General features: G+C 40.1%; 1 protein-coding gene across 6 annotated transcripts in view; it reads left to right on the forward strand.

Annotated features, from left to right (window-relative positions):
- The window catches only part of slc24a2b (solute carrier family 24 member 2b), a 298506-nt gene that overhangs the window by 198332 nt on the left and 79715 nt on the right, over positions 1 to 20459 (forward strand). For 4 of the 6 annotated variants that reach the window (XM_087994583.1, XM_087994581.1, XM_087994585.1 and 1 more), the window contains 2 exons: positions 9219 to 9272; positions 11986 to 12094. In XM_087994583.1, coding sequence (XP_087850709.1) covers positions 9219 to 9272; positions 11986 to 12094 — 163 coding nt within the window. The remainder of the gene's footprint in view (positions 1 to 9218; positions 9273 to 11985; positions 12095 to 20459) is intronic. The other 2 variants (XM_043719046.2, XM_043719059.2) reach the window with 1 other exon arrangement.

The following is a 20459-nucleotide window of genomic DNA, read 5'->3' on the forward strand; positions in this document are numbered from 1 at the left end:
GTTTGGTCCTAGCAGGTTACACACAAACAATCTGCCTATTTAGTGAACCCTGTGCTCAGTTAGTTCAGTTGGCTGGATGGCTGGTTCACGATGCAGAGTGGAACCAACAAGAGTGGATTCATATCCACATTGGCTGAGGTCACCATGAAGGAGTCTCCTTCTCAAGTTCTCTCCTCACCTCAGGTTAACCCGCCACCAGTCACGTCTCTCTACTGAGAGAGCAGGCCTGTGAACCGGGAGGATTATGGCAACCTTACCGTAACTTTCTTGCAATTGGGCCTGCGCATTGAGGTCAGTGTGACCGGAATAAAAATGGCGGGTGCTAGGTGCTGTACTAATGAAGCTATTCAGAGGTTAGTTTAGGGGAGCATTGCGCAAAAAGACTACTTTTATCCCTGTTGGTATCTAATTGGACAACATATTGGATCCAGCAAAAGGAATTGTCATCCCACACTTGACAATTCTTGTGTTCAAAATCTATTTGCAACAATCATCATTCAAATATAATCAGAAGGTGTTTGTCCAAATGGCCTGATTTCAGGTGCAGGTACTACTTTAGAAGCGCCCGTCTTGCATCCATTATCGATTAGACTTCTCCATGCAGCACAGTTTCATAAATCAAAACTTACAAAGATGTGACAGCCTGAAGATTTGGTAGTAAACAGTGCTCAGTGAAATGGCCCAAAGGAGGATAACAATTGACTAAAATCTTGATCTAGCAATTTTCTTCAAATTATTTTTAAATGTCCAAGCTACATAGAAGAAATGAATTGCATTCACTGTGAAGACACTTAGTGTTGCATGCTTCTTTTAGACAATCGTATCAATCACACAAGGATTGATGAAACAATAATGTGACTTCCTTGCCTCTATATACCCCTACCTTCAAATCTGCACAGAAACTGAAGGGTAAAAATTCAACATCGATTACTATTACTTCAGACTGCCTGATGAGTCATGGGACTAATGCATCATAACTTGTTCAGCTAAGTACTGATTGACAGGTACTTTTAGCAAGTCTCCTTTTAACGGTGTGTCTCATCACAATCCCACTTTATGGAAAGGCAGTAATGAATTGGCAGTGTCACTGGGCCAGTTGTCTAGAATCTAATGTTAATGTTGGAAGGACATGGATTTGAATCCTGTCATCGCGAATAGTGAAATTTTGAACAAAGTAGGATTCTGGCCTCATGGTGACATGAACCATTGTGCGCTCGTATTCTTTTGCATCTGGTTCACCTCACGTCCTTTTAGGGAAGGAAATCTGCCATCCTTGGCTGGTCTGACTAATTATTCCACAGAGATGTGTTTGACTCTAAGCTGCTGTCCGAAAGGCATTGCATAAGGCACTACAAAACCTCATCAAAGAAATGAAACTGAATGGACCATGTGGTATCACCCTAGACACCAGAAATGACTGAGGGAAAAACAGCACTGTTGGTCTTACAAAGTCTTCCTCAACAATATTTGGTACCTTGTGTGAAAACTAGGAGAGGAACACACTGACATAGTCATTCTCTCAGAGTCATACCCTCAGACATCACCATCAGGATTGCTGGCTGTGTTCAGTCACAATGGCAGGACAGACCTACCAGAGGACAGACACAGTCAGGAAAGAGTTACCCTGTGTGTCCACAACTGTCGACTTTGAGCCACATGAAATCTCATGCATCAGGTCATTGCAAGGAAATCTTTTTCTGATCACCCTTCATCCCTTTGGCTAACGGTGGTTCTCCATGTTTAACAACACTTGGAGGAAGCACGGAGGGTGGCAGAAGAACAATGTACTGTGTTGTGGGGGATTTCAATGTCTACCACCAAGAGTGGCTTGGTAATACCACTGCTCACTGAGCTGATCGAATCATGAAGGACATTGCTGCTCAACTGGGTCTGCGGCAGATAGTGAAGAAACAAATCCATTTGACCTTATTCTTATCACAAGATCATAGAAACTCTACAGTATGGAAACAGGCCATTCAGCCCATCAAGTCCAACTGACCCTCCCACCAAGCTGGCATATCCCTGTATGCTGGGCAATTTGCCATGGCCCAGCACATCTTTGGACTGTGGGAGGAAACCGGAGCAAACCCACGCAGACAGAGGGAGAATGTGCAAGCTCCACAAAGACAGTTGCCTGAGGGTGGAATCGAACCTCAGCCCATTGGCCCATCTGGTCCAGATCCTGTTGTAATCTGAGATAACCTTCTTCGCTGTCCACCACATCTCCAATTTTGGTGTCATCTGCAAACTTACTAACTGTACCTCTTATGCTCACATCCAAATCGTTTATGTAAATGACAAAAAGTAGTTGTAAATGATGGTGGATGATTAACTCACTGGAGGATGGGATTCCATCAATATTCCCCATATTCAATGATGGGGGATCCCAGCAAACAATGAGGCAGAAGCATTCTCATCCATCTTCAGCCCAAAGTGTTGGGAGGATAGTTCATCTCTACCTGCAGAGTTTGCCAAACCCTTGGGTTAAGCCAATCCAATTCAGTCCTTGTGTTATCAAGAAAAGGTTGGAAAAAATCTGGATGCTGCAAAAGCTTTGGACCGGAACAACATTCCAGCAATAGTATTCAGGACTTGTGTTTCAGGATGTGCCGTGCCCCTAGGTTAGTTGTTCCTGTACACCTACGAACCTGGCATCGAGTCAACAATATGGAAAGCTGGCCAGGTAACCTCTGTGCACAAAATGTAGGATAGATTCAATCCAGCCAATTACAGCCCATCAATCTCCCCTTGATCATCCATATCGTGGTGGACAGTGTCATTGACAGTGCGGTCATTCAGCCCATACAAAGGAATAACACCCTAACTCGTGTTCAGTCTGGGTGCTGCCAAGGCCATGCAGCTCCTAATCTCTGGTTCAAACATTGTCACAATCGCTGAATTACAGATGAGGGTGAGATACATCAAGGTTATATTTGATGGAGTGTGGCATCTGGGAGCCCGAGCAAGTCAGGCATCAATAGGAATTGCAGGAGGGGTGTGGTTTGGACTCTGATGGTTGGAGTCATACTTGGCACACAGGAAGGTGGTTGTGGTTGTTGGAAGTCACTCATCTCAGCCCTAGCACATCTCTGCAGGAGTTCCTCAGGGTGGTGTCCTAGGCTCAACCATCTTCAGCTGCTTCATCGATGACCATCCCCTCCATCACAAAGTCAGAAATGGGGATGTTTGCTAATGACTTTGCAAAATGTTCAGCATCATTCACACTCAAATAATGAAGCAGCCTGTATTCATGCAAACACAGCAAGACCTGGGTAACATCCAGGATTGATGAGTGACAAAAAAAAATTTACCATACAAGTTCCAGGCAGTGACTATTTCTAGCAAGTGAGAATGAATTTAATTGACATAAAGGCAAGGTGTTGTATTTTGGTAAGACGAACAAGGGCAGGGTGTGTACAGTTAATGATAGGGTCCCTGTTGTCAAACAGAGTCCTAGGGGTTAAGGTCCATAGTTCAGTGAAAATTGAGTCACAGGTAGAAAGGGTAGTTAAGGAGATGTCGAGTACACTTTGCTTCATTGTTCAGATCATTGAGTATAGGAGTTGGGATGTCATGTTGCGGTTGTACAGGATGTTGGTGAGGCCATTTTTGGACTACTGTGTGCTGTTCTGGTCATCCTGCTATGAGAAGGATATTATTAAATCGGTCAGGGCTCAGAAAAGATTCACCAGGATGTTGCCAGGAATGAAGGTTTGAGTTAAAGGGAGGCTGGGACTTCCTTCACTGGAGCATAGGAGGTTGAGGGGTGACCTGAAAGGTTTATAAAATCATGAGGGGCATAGATAAGGTGAATGGTGAAGCATGCTTTTTCCTAGCATGGGTGAGTTCAAAACTAGAGGGCGTATTATTAAGGTGAGAGGAGAAAGGTTTAAAGGAGACCTGAGGAATAACTTTTTCACGCAGAGGGTGGTTTGTATGTGGAATGAACTAAGGAGAAAGTGAGGTCTGCAGATGCTGGAGATCAGAGCTGAAAATGTGTTGCTGGAACAGCGCAGCAGGTCAGGCAGCATCCAGGGAGCAGGAGAATCGACGTTTCGGGCGTAAGCCCTCCCGAAGAAGGCTGCTCATAGAGAGGGCGTGAGGTCAAAATTGGATATAAATTGATGATTTTAAATTTACAGTTCCGTGAAATAGCTAGTGAGGGTAGGAAGATGGAAATGTCAGACTTGAGTAAGATTGGACATCAAAAGTAGAGCATTGGATGAGCTGAAATTTCCAAAGAGTACAGCATGGGAAGGTGACCAGAGGAATTGTGTCAGGCGGTGATAAATGTGTGGCTGGGGATTTGTGTTAAATTGGCTCAGATAGAGGTAGGGACAGAGGCAGAGGCAGAGGCAGAAGCAGGCACTGTTGCACAGATGAAAGTCAATGATCTTTATGAAGGGGAGATTGAAGTCAGGCGCTCAGTTTGGATGAAATGGAATGGCCAGCTCACTAATTGTGACTAGGAAGGTGAAAAAAGGAGTTGGCCAGGCTACCAAATTTGTATTTGGAGCCAAAGACAATGGTTTCAGTCTTCCCAAAATATGGCTGGAAGAAATAGCATCTGCACAATTGAGTTGGGAAGTAAAACCACTCTTAAGATAACTTGCAGAAACTCAAATAGGTACGGTTGGAACTAAATAGGACAGCTCCATCAGAACTGCACATCACAGGAGGGACGTGGAAGGTGTAGGCAGCAATGCCAACAACCACATTAAACTGGGACGGTGGGATTAAATGTTTAACGTAGTACTGATTTAATTTTTATTCTATTGATTTTAATGGGATAAATGTAGACCAGCCTCTATGTTTTTGCTGTCCATGTAGCATCCTCGATCCTGGAGGAACACTGTCTCGTTTTTTCACTGTATCAGTTGTATATGGTAGAAATGACGAATAAAAAGCTACTCTCTCTAAAGTAGACCAGTAAACTTCTCTTCCAGTTAGCCACTCAAGTGTGAAGGTCAATATGACTCAGACTCCTCACCTTGTATTTTCAACTCTTTCGGGAGAAACTATTTTTGGCTTAAATGCAGAATTTGTGTTGCGGAATGCCAGAAAATGCACAAAATAATGTGCAAGAATCAACCAAGTTACTGGGGCTGATGGTTTCTGGTCTTAGTTTGCAGTTTTCTACACCATATCCAACCTCTCCAAACAAGATTTAATCTTGACCGCTAGTATCCTTATTAAATGATGTCTAAATTCACTGCTACTGTTGAAAGCAGCCTATGTATTGGTTTGAATTGGATTTCTAGAAATAAATATGATTGAAATGGTAAAACTGAGTTGTTTGTACATTGAGTCTCCATTTAAAATGGCTTTGAAGCTGTGAGGAGTCCTGCCCCTCCAATCGTCACCAGGACAGAACCCCATTGGTCCTCCATACACATCATATCATCCGTCGTCATTTCTGACACCTCCAAACGGACCCCACCACCAGGGATATATTTCCCTCCCCTCCCCTATCAGCGTTCCGAAAAGACCACTCCCTCCGTGACTCCCTTGTCAGGTCCATACCCCCCACCAACCCAACCTCCACTCCCGGCACCTTCCCATGCAACCACAAAAAATGCAAAACTTGCGCCCACACCTCCCCCCTTACCTCTCCCCAAGGCCCCAAGAGATCCTTCCATATCCATCACAAATTCACCTGCACCTCCACACACATCATTTACTGCATCCGCTGCACCCGATGTGGCCTGCTCTATGTTGGGGAGACAGGCCGCCTACTTGCGGAACATTTCAGAGAACACCTCTGGGACACCCGGACGAACCAACCCAACCACCCCGTGGCTCAACACTTCAACTCCCCCTCCCACTCCACCAAGGACATGCAGGTCCTCCATCGCCAGAGCATAGCAACACGACGGCTGGAGGAAGAGCGCCTCATCTTCCGCCTAGGAACCCTCCAACTACAAGGGATGAACTCAGATTTCTCCAGTTTCCTCATTTCCCCTCCCCCCACCTTGTCTCAGTCCCAACCCTCGAACTCAGCACCACCTTCCTAACCCGCAATCTTCTTCCTGACCTCTCCGCCCCCACCCCCACTCCGGCCTATCATCCTCACCTTAACCTCCTTCCACCTATCGCATTTCCAACGCCCCTCCCCCAAGTCCCTCCTTCCTACCTTTTATCTCAGCCTGCTTGGCACACTCTCCTCATTCTTGAAGAAGGGCTCATTCCCGAAACGTCGATTCTCCTACTCCTTGGATGCTGCCTGACCTGCTGCGCTTTTCCAGCAACACATTTTCAGCTCTGATCTCCAGCATCTGCAGTCCTCACTTTCTCTCAGAGGTGGGGATACTACCACTGCACCACAAGGATACTAGGATAAAATTGTGCTTTATTAGGAGAATAGTTTTTAAAAGATTCAGTGGTTTAACAGCTATTTGGTGATGCTTTGTTAGTAGATAGGAGCTCTGCGGTGGTGGTCACTGTTGAAGAATTAATGATTTTATGACAACATTTTTGTAGATATTTGCTAAACAGTGTGTTCACGGATGTTATTACACACCTGTGGAGCAGGTGGGTCTTGAGCCCAAGCCTCTTGGTTCAGAGGTTAGGACACTACTGACGTGCTCCAAGAGCCCTGTATTTCTCTTGTCTTTCATATCCAGAAGTGCTCTTATACTCAACTGAACATAGTCCATCACTAAATCACCCAGGGTATTGCTTCATCTATTAATGACCACCAGAGCCTTGCATTTCTTAGTTTGTTGAGTAATATTCCACAGCTGATTGCCATATAAAATAAGCTAGTCTGAAAGTTGTTGATTTAAATTCAAGTTCTAACCATGGAAGAAGGAGCTAAGGAACCATTGAATTATTTCCACAATTTCTTACCAGGGTCATTTCTCGCATCTTTTTATTTGCAACTAATTTTCACAAGGTCCCATTTGCAATCTGCAAAGGTTTCACTTTGGTGATTGAGCATCTTGAGATAGATGGATATATCTGACATTGTCTGACATTGCTACGAATCTAAATCGTAAATTTGAATTTCCCAGAAGGTTGTATTGGTTGAAAAACGTACAATCACACCAGATAATGAGTGTGTTTAGTTGATTCTGGAATGTTGTTCAGATTGCATATCGCAGCAGAATTGTCAAGGTAACTCAGACTGTCTACTAACTTTATATCAACCTAAGGCATATGTGTTTAGGACAGAGCTCAATTAGTGTTGTTTTTGTTTGTAGAAACCTACTGTCTAAAGGTGACGTGAGGAATCTTGCTGTATTATCACAGGCATTCCTAAAAAGATTACTCTAGCAGTTAACCCTTAGTAGGTCAATCAAGTTTCATATATTTCAATGGTATCATCTAACTATTAGCATTTTTTGAGTGCTTCTGCCTACAATTTTAATGGAAGGTAATTATTACAAGCCGCTGTTGCTTATGTGGTGAATTGATGTATGGATCATAAACTTTCACCATGTTAACCCTGAACTGCAGGTTCTATTGTTTTAATTTAATGAGACACCCATTTGCTTTGGCATTATTAGGAAAATAGTGGTAAATTATGTATGGTGCTGGATTAACAACCCAGCGTTTAAGAATTGAAATACAAACATGTCTAGTCTGAGAAAAAAATAGCCTTGAAAGCTCTGCAGTAGTCAGCACACAACCCAATGATAGTCAATTCCGCTGTCCCTGGGGGTTACCTTGTAAAACATCACGAGGTGAATGTGCTTTAATGTTTACAATGGGAATGAGTTGGGTAGGATTCAAACATTTGACACAGCATATGGTGGAAGACAATAATAACAACGCTTTTAATACAATAAAGAGGTCCTATTGGAAAATGGTTTAATAAATAAAAAAATACATAAAAATTGCCTCATTTACCCTTATAAAACTTATCAGCAAAACACAGTGAACGCCCAGACTATTAACTCAAAGACCCAGGTAATGTTTTGAGTCTCACCAGTGCAGATAGTAGAATTTGAATTCAATTTTAAAAACTGGAATTAAGATCTAATAATGGCCTTCAAACCATTGTAGATTGTTGGGGAAAATCCCATCTGGTTCACTATAATGTCCTTTAGGGAAGGAAATCTGCCATTATTTCGTGGTCTGGCCTACATGTGACTCCAGACCCACAGCAAAAATGTGGTTGACTCTAACTGCCCTCTGGGTAATTAGGGTTAGTCTATCAATGATGCTCACATTCTGTGAGTGAATGCAAAAAATGATGCCAGTAATCAACATGACAAATGACAATACTTGCAGTCCATAATATCTGGTCTAAGAAATTGCAGGTTCAGTGCCTCATGGGCATAACCCTTATTTTAGCTATTTAAGTTCAATCAGGTGCCTTTTTGTTTCTTTAACATTTTCTCCAAGTGGTCATTAGTGTTTTTATTTCTGGTGACTGGAGACAGCAAACACTGGATCCAGAATGTCAAAACGGTAAACGTGATGTTTTTTGTGGGTACAAGTAAATTCCGGAATGGTGGAGATGTATTGCTTTCGAAAAACGAAGGAGCTAGCCGCTTCCATCCAGTCTAGCCTACAGTGGCACAAATCCTAGTTTGTTGTTGATTTTCAAAGACTGTCTGAAGGAGCCTGCCTATTAGACAGTTCTGTTGTAAGTAATTGCAATGAAGGCCAAAAAGATAAGGAAGTGGCTGGGGAAATCTGTGTAGCTGCCTCACTTTGGGCACATCACCACTGAAAGACTCTAGCTGACAGTATTACTTTCTCAGGGTGATGGAGGATTAGTAATAGTTAACGAAGATTGCTCATGCCTTGAGATGTTTGATGTGTCCATGTGACAAATTGGATTCAGTAAATGAAGCCATAACTTCAGTGGAATTTGTCTCTAAACTAGGTAAAATGGTCTTTACTCCAGGAAATATTCATGGGGTGCTGCTTGAACAAATAGGCTCTTCAATTCTAATAGATTGAAACAAGTTCTCAAACTGACAACTACTTCTATGTTTCAGTTTTTTTTTCCTGTGGTCTTTGTGTAAGACTTTATATAAGGGCTGTCTGTTATGTTATCTCTGTGGCATTTTCCATCTCTTTGTTAAAATTTATTTGAAAGGCTTTCCCTTTACTTTCATGGTATGCGACGTTTTCTTGTTCTGACATTAGTAACTTTTTGATTGCTTTGCTGATTTGTCTTTTATGTCCTTTCATTTATTTCCTGTTTTGTTCACTCCCCCTCCCCCGCACCCCCCCCCCCCCCCCCCGGTCTTGCTGTTTAAAAGGTGGGTAATCATCAGGAAGCCACTCCTGGCCAGAAGGATCACAAGTTGCTCACGGTAGGAGCAATTGTAATTAGTTCCCCTGGTAATGTTGTGTGATATCTAGTCCAGTAATGTGGTCTTAGCTGTCCACCCTAAGTCACTTGGTGTAATTGTTCAAATTATGTGAATATTCCTCTCTGTTGCAAAAGTCTGAATGTAGATACACTTGTGTGAAGTTTGTTGACTTATGGTAATTACTAAGAATGATAGTCTGTTAGCTAACAGTGCAATTTCCAGTTGCATGGAATAAGCAGGGGTTGGAGACTGACACAGCATGAGTAAATGCCTTAATCAGCTCGAGAGCCCAGTTCCCAAGTTGAACAGGGACTACTCTGCAGGTTTATAAATGCCACTGACCACCTTTTTCTATCAAGTTTTCTATCATTAAATAGTATTTTTTTATTGAATGTTAAGGGAAGGCTTATTAAAATTCATCGCTGTGACTATACAACTGAAACTAATTAATGCAAAAATTGGGTGTTTAATGTATGATGGCACCATCAAATTATAAAGCAAAGAAAGTGACCATTTGGCCCACCATACCTCTTTTTGTTGGAGCTATCCAATTACTCCCACACTCCTGTTTCCTATAAGTGTTTAGACAGGCTCTTGTGGTACAATGGTAATGTCCCTACTGCTGTAACAGGAGGCCTAGGTTCAAGTCCCATTGTGCCAAAGCTGTTTAATGAGGTCTCTGAACAGGCTGATTAGGTATCTATCTCCCTTCATGTATTTGTCCAGTTCTCTTAAGTATTACTATTATGGCTATTCCCACCGGTCTTAAAGGTACAGGATTCTAGTTTGTAACAAATCACGAATCTTCAAGAGACCATTTCTTCTGTCACTGAAATGAATTATCTATTTGATCAAAGTCATTTGTTACTTTGAACATCATAATTGCCTCTTCTCCTCCCTTGCTGTAATAAAAATGATGTCAGCTACTCCAGCCTTTACCCAGGACTGAAGTCCTTCATCCTTGGTATAGTTCTAGTAAATCCCTTCTGCATACTCTGAAAAGCCTTTGCAAAGTTTAACACTGAATTGAGCACAAGCTAAGGCCTACTGGGTGCATTTCTAGAAGTGTAACATAATTCCCTTTATATTGTACACAATGCTTTTATTTATAAAGATTTGTGATTTCTTTTATAATCAGTCTTCTAAATTTGTCCTGCCACTTTCAAACATTTGCGTGTTTACCTTTTCTAAAGGTAAACTTACATTGCCTTGTCCAATTCTTCACACCAAAATGTATTACTTCACACTTCTCTGCTTCATATTTAAATAGCCAAATGTTTACCCATTTCAGCAGTCCACTTTAAGAAAAACTATGTCCTACAGGCTAAAATCCAGGACGGAGTAAAATATAAATACAGAGTATGGTATTCCTAACAGTGACCCTGAGTCACTTCTTTTTATATTAAAATTTTAGCTCCTTTAATATTCAATTTATTCAGCCACCTTCCTTCCAAATATATTGGTTTTGTAACATGGTGGTCAAACTATAGTTAGGAAAAGAATTGGGTGGCAGGTGAATTAGAAGCGAATGTCTATCACACACCCACCCACATACACAATCATTGAAGCATGCAAGCATGATAAATTAATTGAGTTTTGTCGCCACATTGAGTTCAGGATTCTCTTCAAAATAGTTCCCTTGATTGCACCTTAGCAAGCATTTTGTCCTTTATCAAAAATCAAAATAGAGTAAGGAAAACAATGTCAAGTAAAGGTCTTGTGATAACAACTTTCTGCAAAAAATAAAACCCTGCTTGCAAACTTTGGCCCTTCTTCTAACTTTACTATTTTCCCAATAGCTGATTGGTTTTAGGACCCTGTTAAGAATTAAAAACTGTTGCCGAGTTGCAGATATTAAGTGAAGTTGTGCTTTGCTTTGTTTTTCAAAATGTTTTTACCAGAGTAGTAAACAATTTTATGTCAGTGTTATAGAAAGGTTAGTCATGAAGAAAATGAAAGCTGTTACAAACATAGGAGCAGGAGTAGACCATTCAGCTCTTGAGCGTGCTCTACCATTCAATATAATCATGGATCATATGTTCATAGAGTGCTGCTGCTTGATCTATCAGTCTGTAAATGAATATTAAGCCAAAGTAAGCAGATTGTCTTATACAATAGTTGATTGAAGTGCTCAGCTATCTCCTTTGATCAGTTGAATTCCAACACAGATTATATTTGTTTAGAGTCTGCTTGCTGCACAAACAATACATACAAACTGTCATGATTTGGAGATGCCAGTGTTGGACTGGGGTGTACAAAGTTAAAAATCACACAACACCAGGTTATAGTCCAACAGGTTTAATTGGAAGCACACTAGCTTTCGGAGCGACGCTCCTTCATCAGGTGATAATGGAGGGCTCCACAATCACCTGATGAAGGAGAGTCGCTCCGAAAGCTAGTGTGCTTCCAATTAAACCTGTTGGACTATAACCTGGTGTTGTGTGATTTTTAACTTCATACAAACTGTGTAATTGCTTAACTGCAGTAAGAGTCATCTCTGTGCCTGGAAATTATTTTTGAAGGTGCACGGTGGTGTTTTTGTTAGACTTTTGAAATTTGATATAAACCTGTATACAGGGAGTTGAGATTAACTTTTATTAAGTATATTTCTTTTATGGATTTTGTAACTTGATCGATGTGCTACAGTGATACTTCTCAAGATACAGGAGAATATCAGTAGAAGTGGTGCTGATTTATCTTTGCTATTTTACAGCCCAAGCCACGTCTTCAGCGAGGTGGGAGCTCAGCTTCCCTGCACAACACTCTCATGAGGAACAGCATCTTTCAGCTAATGATCAACACTCTGGATCCACTTGCTGAAGGTAACTCCCTACACTTGGATGTGAAACTTTACACTTGCAATTGTATGTATCCGATAAGGAACCTCTACAAATGGGTTTGGTTTGATTTACTATACTGCATGGTTTAAGCATTCAATCTTCAGTCTATCACAACATAACATGAAGCTATCTTTCCTTTTACTGAAACAAAGCAAACTCTTGCATGCACTGCATACTAAATACTGCTAAGCCTTTCCTTCCCCCAAAATTGCCATTGGGAGGAAATTGCTGGGGATTTCCTGAGCATTGCAGTGGATTCTTGAGAGTCCGCTGAGAGTGAAGTATGACTTGCACAGTAGAACACAATGGACATAGCAAAGCGGCAGGACATTTTTGGAATCTTCCTGCTATTGACATAAATGGGGTAAAGTGGAAAATGGGCTATTTATAATGCAAGTAGCAGAAATAAACATTAATTTCTTCTGCATAGGAATTGGTTTTCTTGTGACTGAAATTGTCCAAGAAAAAAATCAAGTTTGAAAATTTCTCCCAGACACATTGACCCCAATGAAAAAGACATGGCTCAGTGGTTAGCACTGCTGCCTTTCAATTCCATGGACCCGGGTGGTTGATTCTACCCTCTGTCAACTGTCTGTGTGGAGTTCGTGCATTCTCCCCATGTCTCTGTGGGTTTCCTCTCACAGTCCAAAGATGTACAGGTTAGGTGGATTGGCCATGCTAAATAGCTTATGGTGTCCAGGGATGTGCAGGCTGGGTGGGTTAGCCATGAGAAATGCAGTGTTACAGGGATAGAGTGGAGGTGTGGGGGTGATAAGGGGGGAAGCGGGTGGGGTCTGGGTGGGATGTTCTTTGGAGTGTTGGTGTGGACTGGATGGGTTAAATGGCCTGCTTCCACACTGCAGGGATTCTATGATTTTGTGAATACTCCAGGGAGTCACTTGTGGTATTTATTTTGCACTGGTTAGTTCAAATGTACTGGAAGACTGATGTTACATTGATTCAGATCCTCATTATAAATCTTTATTTACAAAGCCTACACTTCTAACACCAGCTCATTAGCTATAGGTTTGATTTATCTATGTAATTGTGCTATTTTCTTCATATTTTCATTTTGAATGATTAAATACCAGAACTGAGCAATAGATTCAGAGTTGATCAGCAACATAATGGCTTCTTTTCCAGGTGCTGTCTCTTTCTTTATGCCTTGTACAGATATCTGTAATTGAGATTTGCAAAAAGCACTGGGATGTGTCTTTCCACAAGTGTTACATGAAACATTTCTTTGGAAGAGCTGTGGTGGTAATTGTGCTTTTTATAATCCAGTGAAAAAAAATGGTGGTGAAGGGCAAAATAATTTGTTTTGTTCATTTGCTCTCCCTGGTCACTTATACCCTGTCTAACATATAGTAACCTCAGCTGTCATTGTACCAGTCCTCATCGATCCAAGAGCAAAAAAAAATACAGAGCTGCATGGAAATCAGAAATTGCAGGAAAATCTCAGCAGATCTGTCAGTGTCTGTGGAGAGAAAGCAGAGTTCATGTTTCAGATCTAGTCTATATGTGACTGATCCAAATCTATCCATGTCCTGCCATGACTATTAATGCTAACACTAATATTAATCACACGCAGTATTGAAGCTGTGTCTAAAATGCCATGAGTTTTTCAGAACCAAGGAAAATACATATACTGAGTCATTGCAACATTTATACTGTCCATACCAGGTATCTTCTTCCATTTCAGAAATAAGACTGCCCAACTATTGACAAATTGTGAATAATGTTGTGCCATTAGCTGAAGCCCATCTGGAAATGAATTTGAATGGATAAATTAATTTCACTTAGGTTCACAAGCATTAATGAACATTGATGATCAGAGAGGCAGGATGAAACATAACTTTCAGTACTTAAAAGTTTTAAATAACCGTATCTACCCAAACTAACTCTGTTTCCTAAAGTTCTTAATTGAGTTTGGGAAAGACTGTATATTATAAGAACAATGTGAGAGGTGACCAGGCCATGTATCAAATAGTTTAATCTGGATTTAAAACTCACATGATGTTTCTTTTCTCTGTGCAGCCAAACCTGAAAAGTTATGGTGATAACAGTTTCTTTTTGAGTTTTTTTTGATTAAGGAAAAGACTAAATTCTTCACACATTTTGATGCAGACTTTCTTAGCTGGTGGAGAATATGCAGAAATAATTTGGGAAAACTTGTTCATTTTATGAGTTGATATTTTTTGAGCGACAATTGTGTCGCGTTAACTAAATGCACAGTTTTGATTAGGTGGCTCAATTCACACCCCTCTCATAAAAAGTAAAATTGGCTGAAGTGCATATATGTGACTGATCCAAATCTATCCATGTCCTGCCATGACTATTAATGCTAACACTAATATTAATCACACACAGTATTGAAGCTGTGCCTAAAATGCCATGAGTTTTCAAGAAAATGCAATAAAGAACAAAGAAAATTTACAGCCCAGGAACATACCCTTCGGCCCTCCAAGCCTGAGCTGATCAAAATGTAATGTCTAAACCTGTCAGTCAATTTCTAAGCATCTGTATTCCTCGACTCCCCACCTACTCATGCATTTATCCAGACGCATCTTAAATGAATCTCCCATGCCTGTCTCTACCACCTCTGCTGGCAATGCGTTCCAAACGCCCACCGCCCTCTGTGTGAAGTACTTGCCGTGTGTATCCCCCTTAAACTTTCCACCTTTCATCTTGAAAGCGTGATCTCTCGTTATTGAATCCTTCACCCTGGGAAAAAACTTGTCTCTATCCACCCTAATAGGAGCTTATATTCAATACTGGGAAATGACAAGGGTGATTTTTTAAAAAATGTATCCCCAGTTTACATTTTGCAAGATAAAAATGAAAAATTGCCAAAAATGCTCAACATTTGTGGATGAAAAGATCTGAAATGTTAACTGTTTCTGCCTCCACTGAGTTCACCTAATCACTTGAGCATTTCCAGCATTTTATTTCCGAGTGCTGTATTCAGTTTTATTTTACTTTTGCATTTTGGGAAAAAAACTTTTCTTGAATAAGTGAAGTGCGAGAGGATGTGAATGAAAAAATGGATTGAAGTGGATACTCCTGACTTGTGCACAGTAAAGTAGAAGGTCCCTGGTTTTCTGCTTTAGTGATTGCAGGATTGAAGTATTCAATGGGATACTGAGTACATCAAAATCTCATGTTCTTGTGTGCTGCTTTAATGAAAAATCAGGACAATAATTCACCTTAAATGAAAACAAATCAGCTAATCATGTAAAATGTCTGTTAATGATGCAAAATAACAACATATTTTCAGGTTGCTGAAGGGATATGAAAATAGAGTAATACAATGTAATCCAATGCAATAAATGCAAAACGCGGTGTGATCCTCGTGCACAAATGCTAGTCCCTTTGGGCTACCGGGTGAAGCTCTATGGAAAAGATTTCTGGAGCTGTTTAGTGGTGTCAAAGACATGCTCTTTGCATACATGATGCTGCAGAAGAAAGATCACTTCACAGAACCTTCACTGCTTAAGCTATGCCAACAGACTGGTTTCATCTGAATCTTTCAATGAAGTGGAGGCAGTTAAGTTGGAAATTGGTAAGTACAAAGTTCTTGGATATTTAACCATCTTAAATATTCTAATTTGCTACATCCAGACCATTTTATTGTAAATGTTTAATCACTAGACACTTGGAGCTATGCAACATAGTTAAGCATATAATTCTGATAGCTGCATGCCGAGTGAAAGTATGTGCAGTAACAATCTACACCAGACTTGCTAATCACAGTCTTATGTATGCTTTACCCTATTCTAATTGTTAAATTATTTGCCAGTCTAATCTGAAGATTGAAGTTTTAACTCTGTGTATCCTGTCCGTGCAGATTAGGTTTCCATCGCGCACGAGGAGTGTGTTTCTCCAAGCCTCAGCCATCACTTGGGAGGAAGATCGATCACAACCTGATCCAGATATCTAGGGTCTCTCTCAATGTGGATTAATGAAATGTTGCCATCAGAAATGATCACTCACACTGGCCTAACTTTGTTCCTACATCTTAAAGTCTTGTGAATATTGTGCTCTGTCAAACCATTTGCCCTATCAACATCTGGCCAGTCTTATTCCTTTAGTTAGTTAGAACAAGGAAGCATCACAGGAAACCCAAATCTAACTATCTTACAAAAAGTCCATTATCCCTGAAGAAAAGCAGCCTGAAAGAAAAGATCCCTTATTCGTTATTTTAAAATGGAAATCAAGAGTTTTCCCTCAGTTTTCAAGTGGCACATGTTTGCTCACGTGTTAATTTGAGTTCCATAGTGAAGTTATTTCTTAAAGCTCACTTAAAGTGGATATAAACTAATCTGAGGCATCTCTTCACCATCTCCAACTCATCTAATTTGGTGACTGAATCAAATTTTTCATCCAAAATTCTATGCTTTTTCAAATCCTAGCAGTCGCCTACATTTCTCATCTCTCTGTTTGGTTACCTTGAAAGGCTCCAGGGAGGTAAACCATTCAGTCTGCACTGTGGGCCATTAAGCACACAGATGCTGAACATATCCTCTGATCTCCTCCCACTACATTGCCATAATTGTGCCAGAAACATGACGGAATCTTACTTCATAAACTGGGTTTTAGGGCTGAAACCTCGACATAATGCAAGAGACTTTGCAGATTAAGGCACTTTTTTTTCCAAGCCTGTCCTCTCATTGTTTGGGGTAATCTGATGGAGGAATAACTGGGCCTCTGAGTTCCGAAACAGTGGACTAAGTACAGGGCCACCTCAATTATCCAAACATCGATTATCTGAATTTCAGATTATCTGAACAAGATCGCAAAGTTCCAATGCTTGGGTAAATTGTATTGTCCGAGCATTCAATTATCCGAGCGTTCGATTATCTGAGCAAAATACTCCCCGCCCGTGTCATTCGGATCATCGAGGTTGCTCTGTACTTTGCAAAAAGAATACTTACGTTGTTCTATGTTTGTTTTCCTCCAGGCAATCAATATTGCTGCAATAAATGAAAGCTGTCCCTTGATACAGAAATAGGCCTGTGTCCCTTATTTGTAAATGGAATAAAATCTGCTTCAAATTTGAGTAAAAGGTGGTTCTTTGTCCTTTGAGAAAAGCCAGGCAGTGCAATTGGATGTCAGTTTGTTCTGAGATGGCATCCTTTGTACCCAAACAGCTGGCAGGGTCTACTGATCCCAATTTCATGCCACTTGCGCATCTGCTTTTTTTTTGTTTTCAATCTAATACCTGAGGATTAGAATCAAGCTAAAAGCTGCCAAATCCCACTTAAGGCAAAATATGAAACATTTTCACTGTACACAGGCAGTAAGAACGTTCTAAAACAACCATATTGGTTGGTTAACTGACAACAATAGTGGTATGTGACATGAAAGTCACTATAAATTCATTATAAGTGGTGGCTTATTCATTTTAAATGTATGAAGTGTGATCTATAACAAAAGTAGATACATATTTAGTTGAAGTATAATGTCTAATCCCTTGATATTGAAGTCAATATTTTATCTCACGGAGGAGGAAATGATCATGAACAAAATACGTCTTGCATTTAAAATCTGAATATGTAGGCAATCCTTATTTTCTGATTCCTGACTGAAAATCCAGCAACCTCTTTCTCCAGCTGGCTGTGAATAAATATTTGGGCCTGACTGCCAGATGTTCATGTGAAGAATAGATAATTAATGAGAGAGTAATATATCACAGAATAACAGTATTGTTACAGTGCAGGAGAAAGCCATTCAGTCCATCTTGTCTGCAATAGCTCTATTGTCTAATGCCAATCTCCTGCTTTTTTCACCAAATATCTACACACTATTTCTATCCAAATAATTATCTAATGCGCTCTTGAATGTCCCAATTGAACCTGGCTCTGCTCCACACCACTTGTAAGCAGTGCACTCCATTCTCTAACTAGGTGCTACATGAAAAAGATTTTTCTCTCATCACCCTTGCTTCCTTTGCACATGACTTCAAATCTATGCCCTCTTGTCCTTTTCTTCTTTTATGAATGGGAAGAGATTCCCCCTGTCCAGTTTGCAAACCCCTACCAAATCTCGTCTCAGCCATCTCCCCTCGAGGGAGAATAGTCCCAATCTCTGAGCGGTTTCTCTTTGCTAGTGCCTGGACTGTATTCCTTGGCAATTAATCCTCAGAATGAATAAAGTTTGAGAGGGTGGCATGGTGGCAGTGGTTAGCATTGCTGCCTCACAGTAGGGTCCCAGGTTCAATTCCAGCCTCGGGCAACTGTCTGTGTGGAGTTTGCACGTTCTCCCCGTGTCTGCGTGGGTTTCCTCCCACAATCCAAAGATGTGCGGGTCAGGTGAATTGGCTGTGCTAAATTGCCCATAGTGTATGTGCATTAGTCAGGCGTAAATGTGGGGGAACGGGTCTGGGTGGGTTACTCTTTGGAGGGTTGGTATGGACTTATTGGGCCAAAGGGCCTGTTTCCATATTGTAGGGAATCTAACCTTAAAATGTCAAATACATAAGTTGCTCCAATTCTATAGAAAATTTTTGTTCAATGATTAACATTTAGTAAAACCCATTTGATACAGATTTATTATCATTCAGCAGCATTAAATATTCTGCAGTAGAAACCATGTTCCTATTCACTACTCCATTAAACAACCTTTACAGTGTTTATCTCACTAAGATTGTAGTCATGAACCTTTTGTAGGGAACTGTCTTGTCACTTCTTCATTTAAATAATAACTGTTTTCATTTGCAAGCTAATATTAATTGTTAAATATGTGGATATTGCATGTTGCTCCAATTGATAATGACTAACTTGAACAGTGTTCCCAATAAACAGTATGTCAATAAGTTGGTGAGTCTTGTCTGATAAATGTGCAGCATTAAAGACATCACATTGGTGTGATCTGTTCAGGAAAGGAGGCATTATTTTGTTTTCATCTCTTACATTTGGATTTTTGGAACTTTGCTTCATAAATAAAAGTTTAACTACTTCTTAAACAAGACTAAAGTCCACGTATGTTACCAGATAGATTGGATTTTCATTATTCGAAATGGAGAGTTTTCAACCACAGTTAGCTGTGGCGAAGATGTTCCTTTTTTAAAAAATAAAGTTAGAATAATTTTGTCCAGTGTCAGGGTATAAAGAAAGGCAGAGTAATGTTTTTCAAAGGGACATGTCGTCTTCACCATCTTTCAAATGACTGCATACCTTTGGAGCGAGCACCAAATCACTGCAGAGTCTAGGAGGGATACCTGCTGAGGCTGTAGATTAATAAGGATGGATCATCATGTGTGAATGTATGATGAAATTCATCAATCCTCACTTTGAGTGCAATTGGTGGATGGCAGCACATCTCCCTTGAGCAATAGATTTTTTAATTGAGATAAATGTTGCATCACAATGTATTAATTTGCCCATTAAAAGCAAAAAGGCAACCTGTGCATATACTGTTACATAGTTATCATGGCACTCCATTGAATATTGATCAGTTTCCAAATAATGGGCATCTATCATCAGCACTCAGCTCTTGAATGTTTTATTAAACTTGTGATTTTCACTACTTGATGGTCATAGTTGGAATTCCTATTTCTTGTTTGAATGCTATTTCAATCATTAGATTGGTAGTGTAATGCATATTGTTGCATAAAATTTCTTGTAGAAATGTTTCCATTTCCTCCTTTTTTCCCATGCAATTTAAAACTAAAATGTAGATTGTAAGTAAACAGTCATACAGATATGTGACAGTTTTATAGCAAGATCTAATCTGGTTTTATTGATTCAGTTCTTTATAAACAATTACAAAAAAATTGCCAAGCTTCTTGGTAAAATTGACTTAGTGATTAGTTAAAATCACAGAACTTCCTGAATAAAATAAAATATCATTTAATAAAAGCTGCAGCTGCATTGCAGACTTATTTTAAGGATGTGTTCCTCTCATGTTATATGTTATGCATTTAAAGACAAGAATATATTTTAGAAAAGTTGTTTGTGCCTTAAAGCAGTAGTGGGGCTTAAACCCACTACCATCTAATTCAGTCAAAAATGTTGCTAATCAAACCAAGCTGATGGTTTGAACATGGATTAAGGAAGGAAGGCATCAGTCTACCTGGGATCGTTTGAATGCATTTTTGCAGATAATGTCATCATCTAACAATCATCAAAGAAATAAAATGGAAATAGTTCTAGTAATGAACCTTTTTTATAAAAAAGATCATTCGACTTTAATTTAGACCTTTATAATAATTTTGAAAGAATCAGCAGGTCTTTCTTGCCTGGTTTAAAAATAACCATTTTCCTCTTTAATTCATAAGATTTAAATATTCTAATCATGAATAAAATAACTCTATCATACAGACTGTATTAAAGGATGTGATAAAAGA

Source organism: Chiloscyllium plagiosum, unplaced genomic scaffold (genome assembly GCF_037043375.1).
Source record: "Chiloscyllium plagiosum isolate Xiang-an unplaced genomic scaffold, Cpla_swu_hap1 HiC_scaffold_2, whole genome shotgun sequence".
Classification (NCBI taxonomy): Eukaryota; Metazoa; Chordata; class Chondrichthyes; order Orectolobiformes; family Hemiscylliidae; genus Chiloscyllium; species Chiloscyllium plagiosum.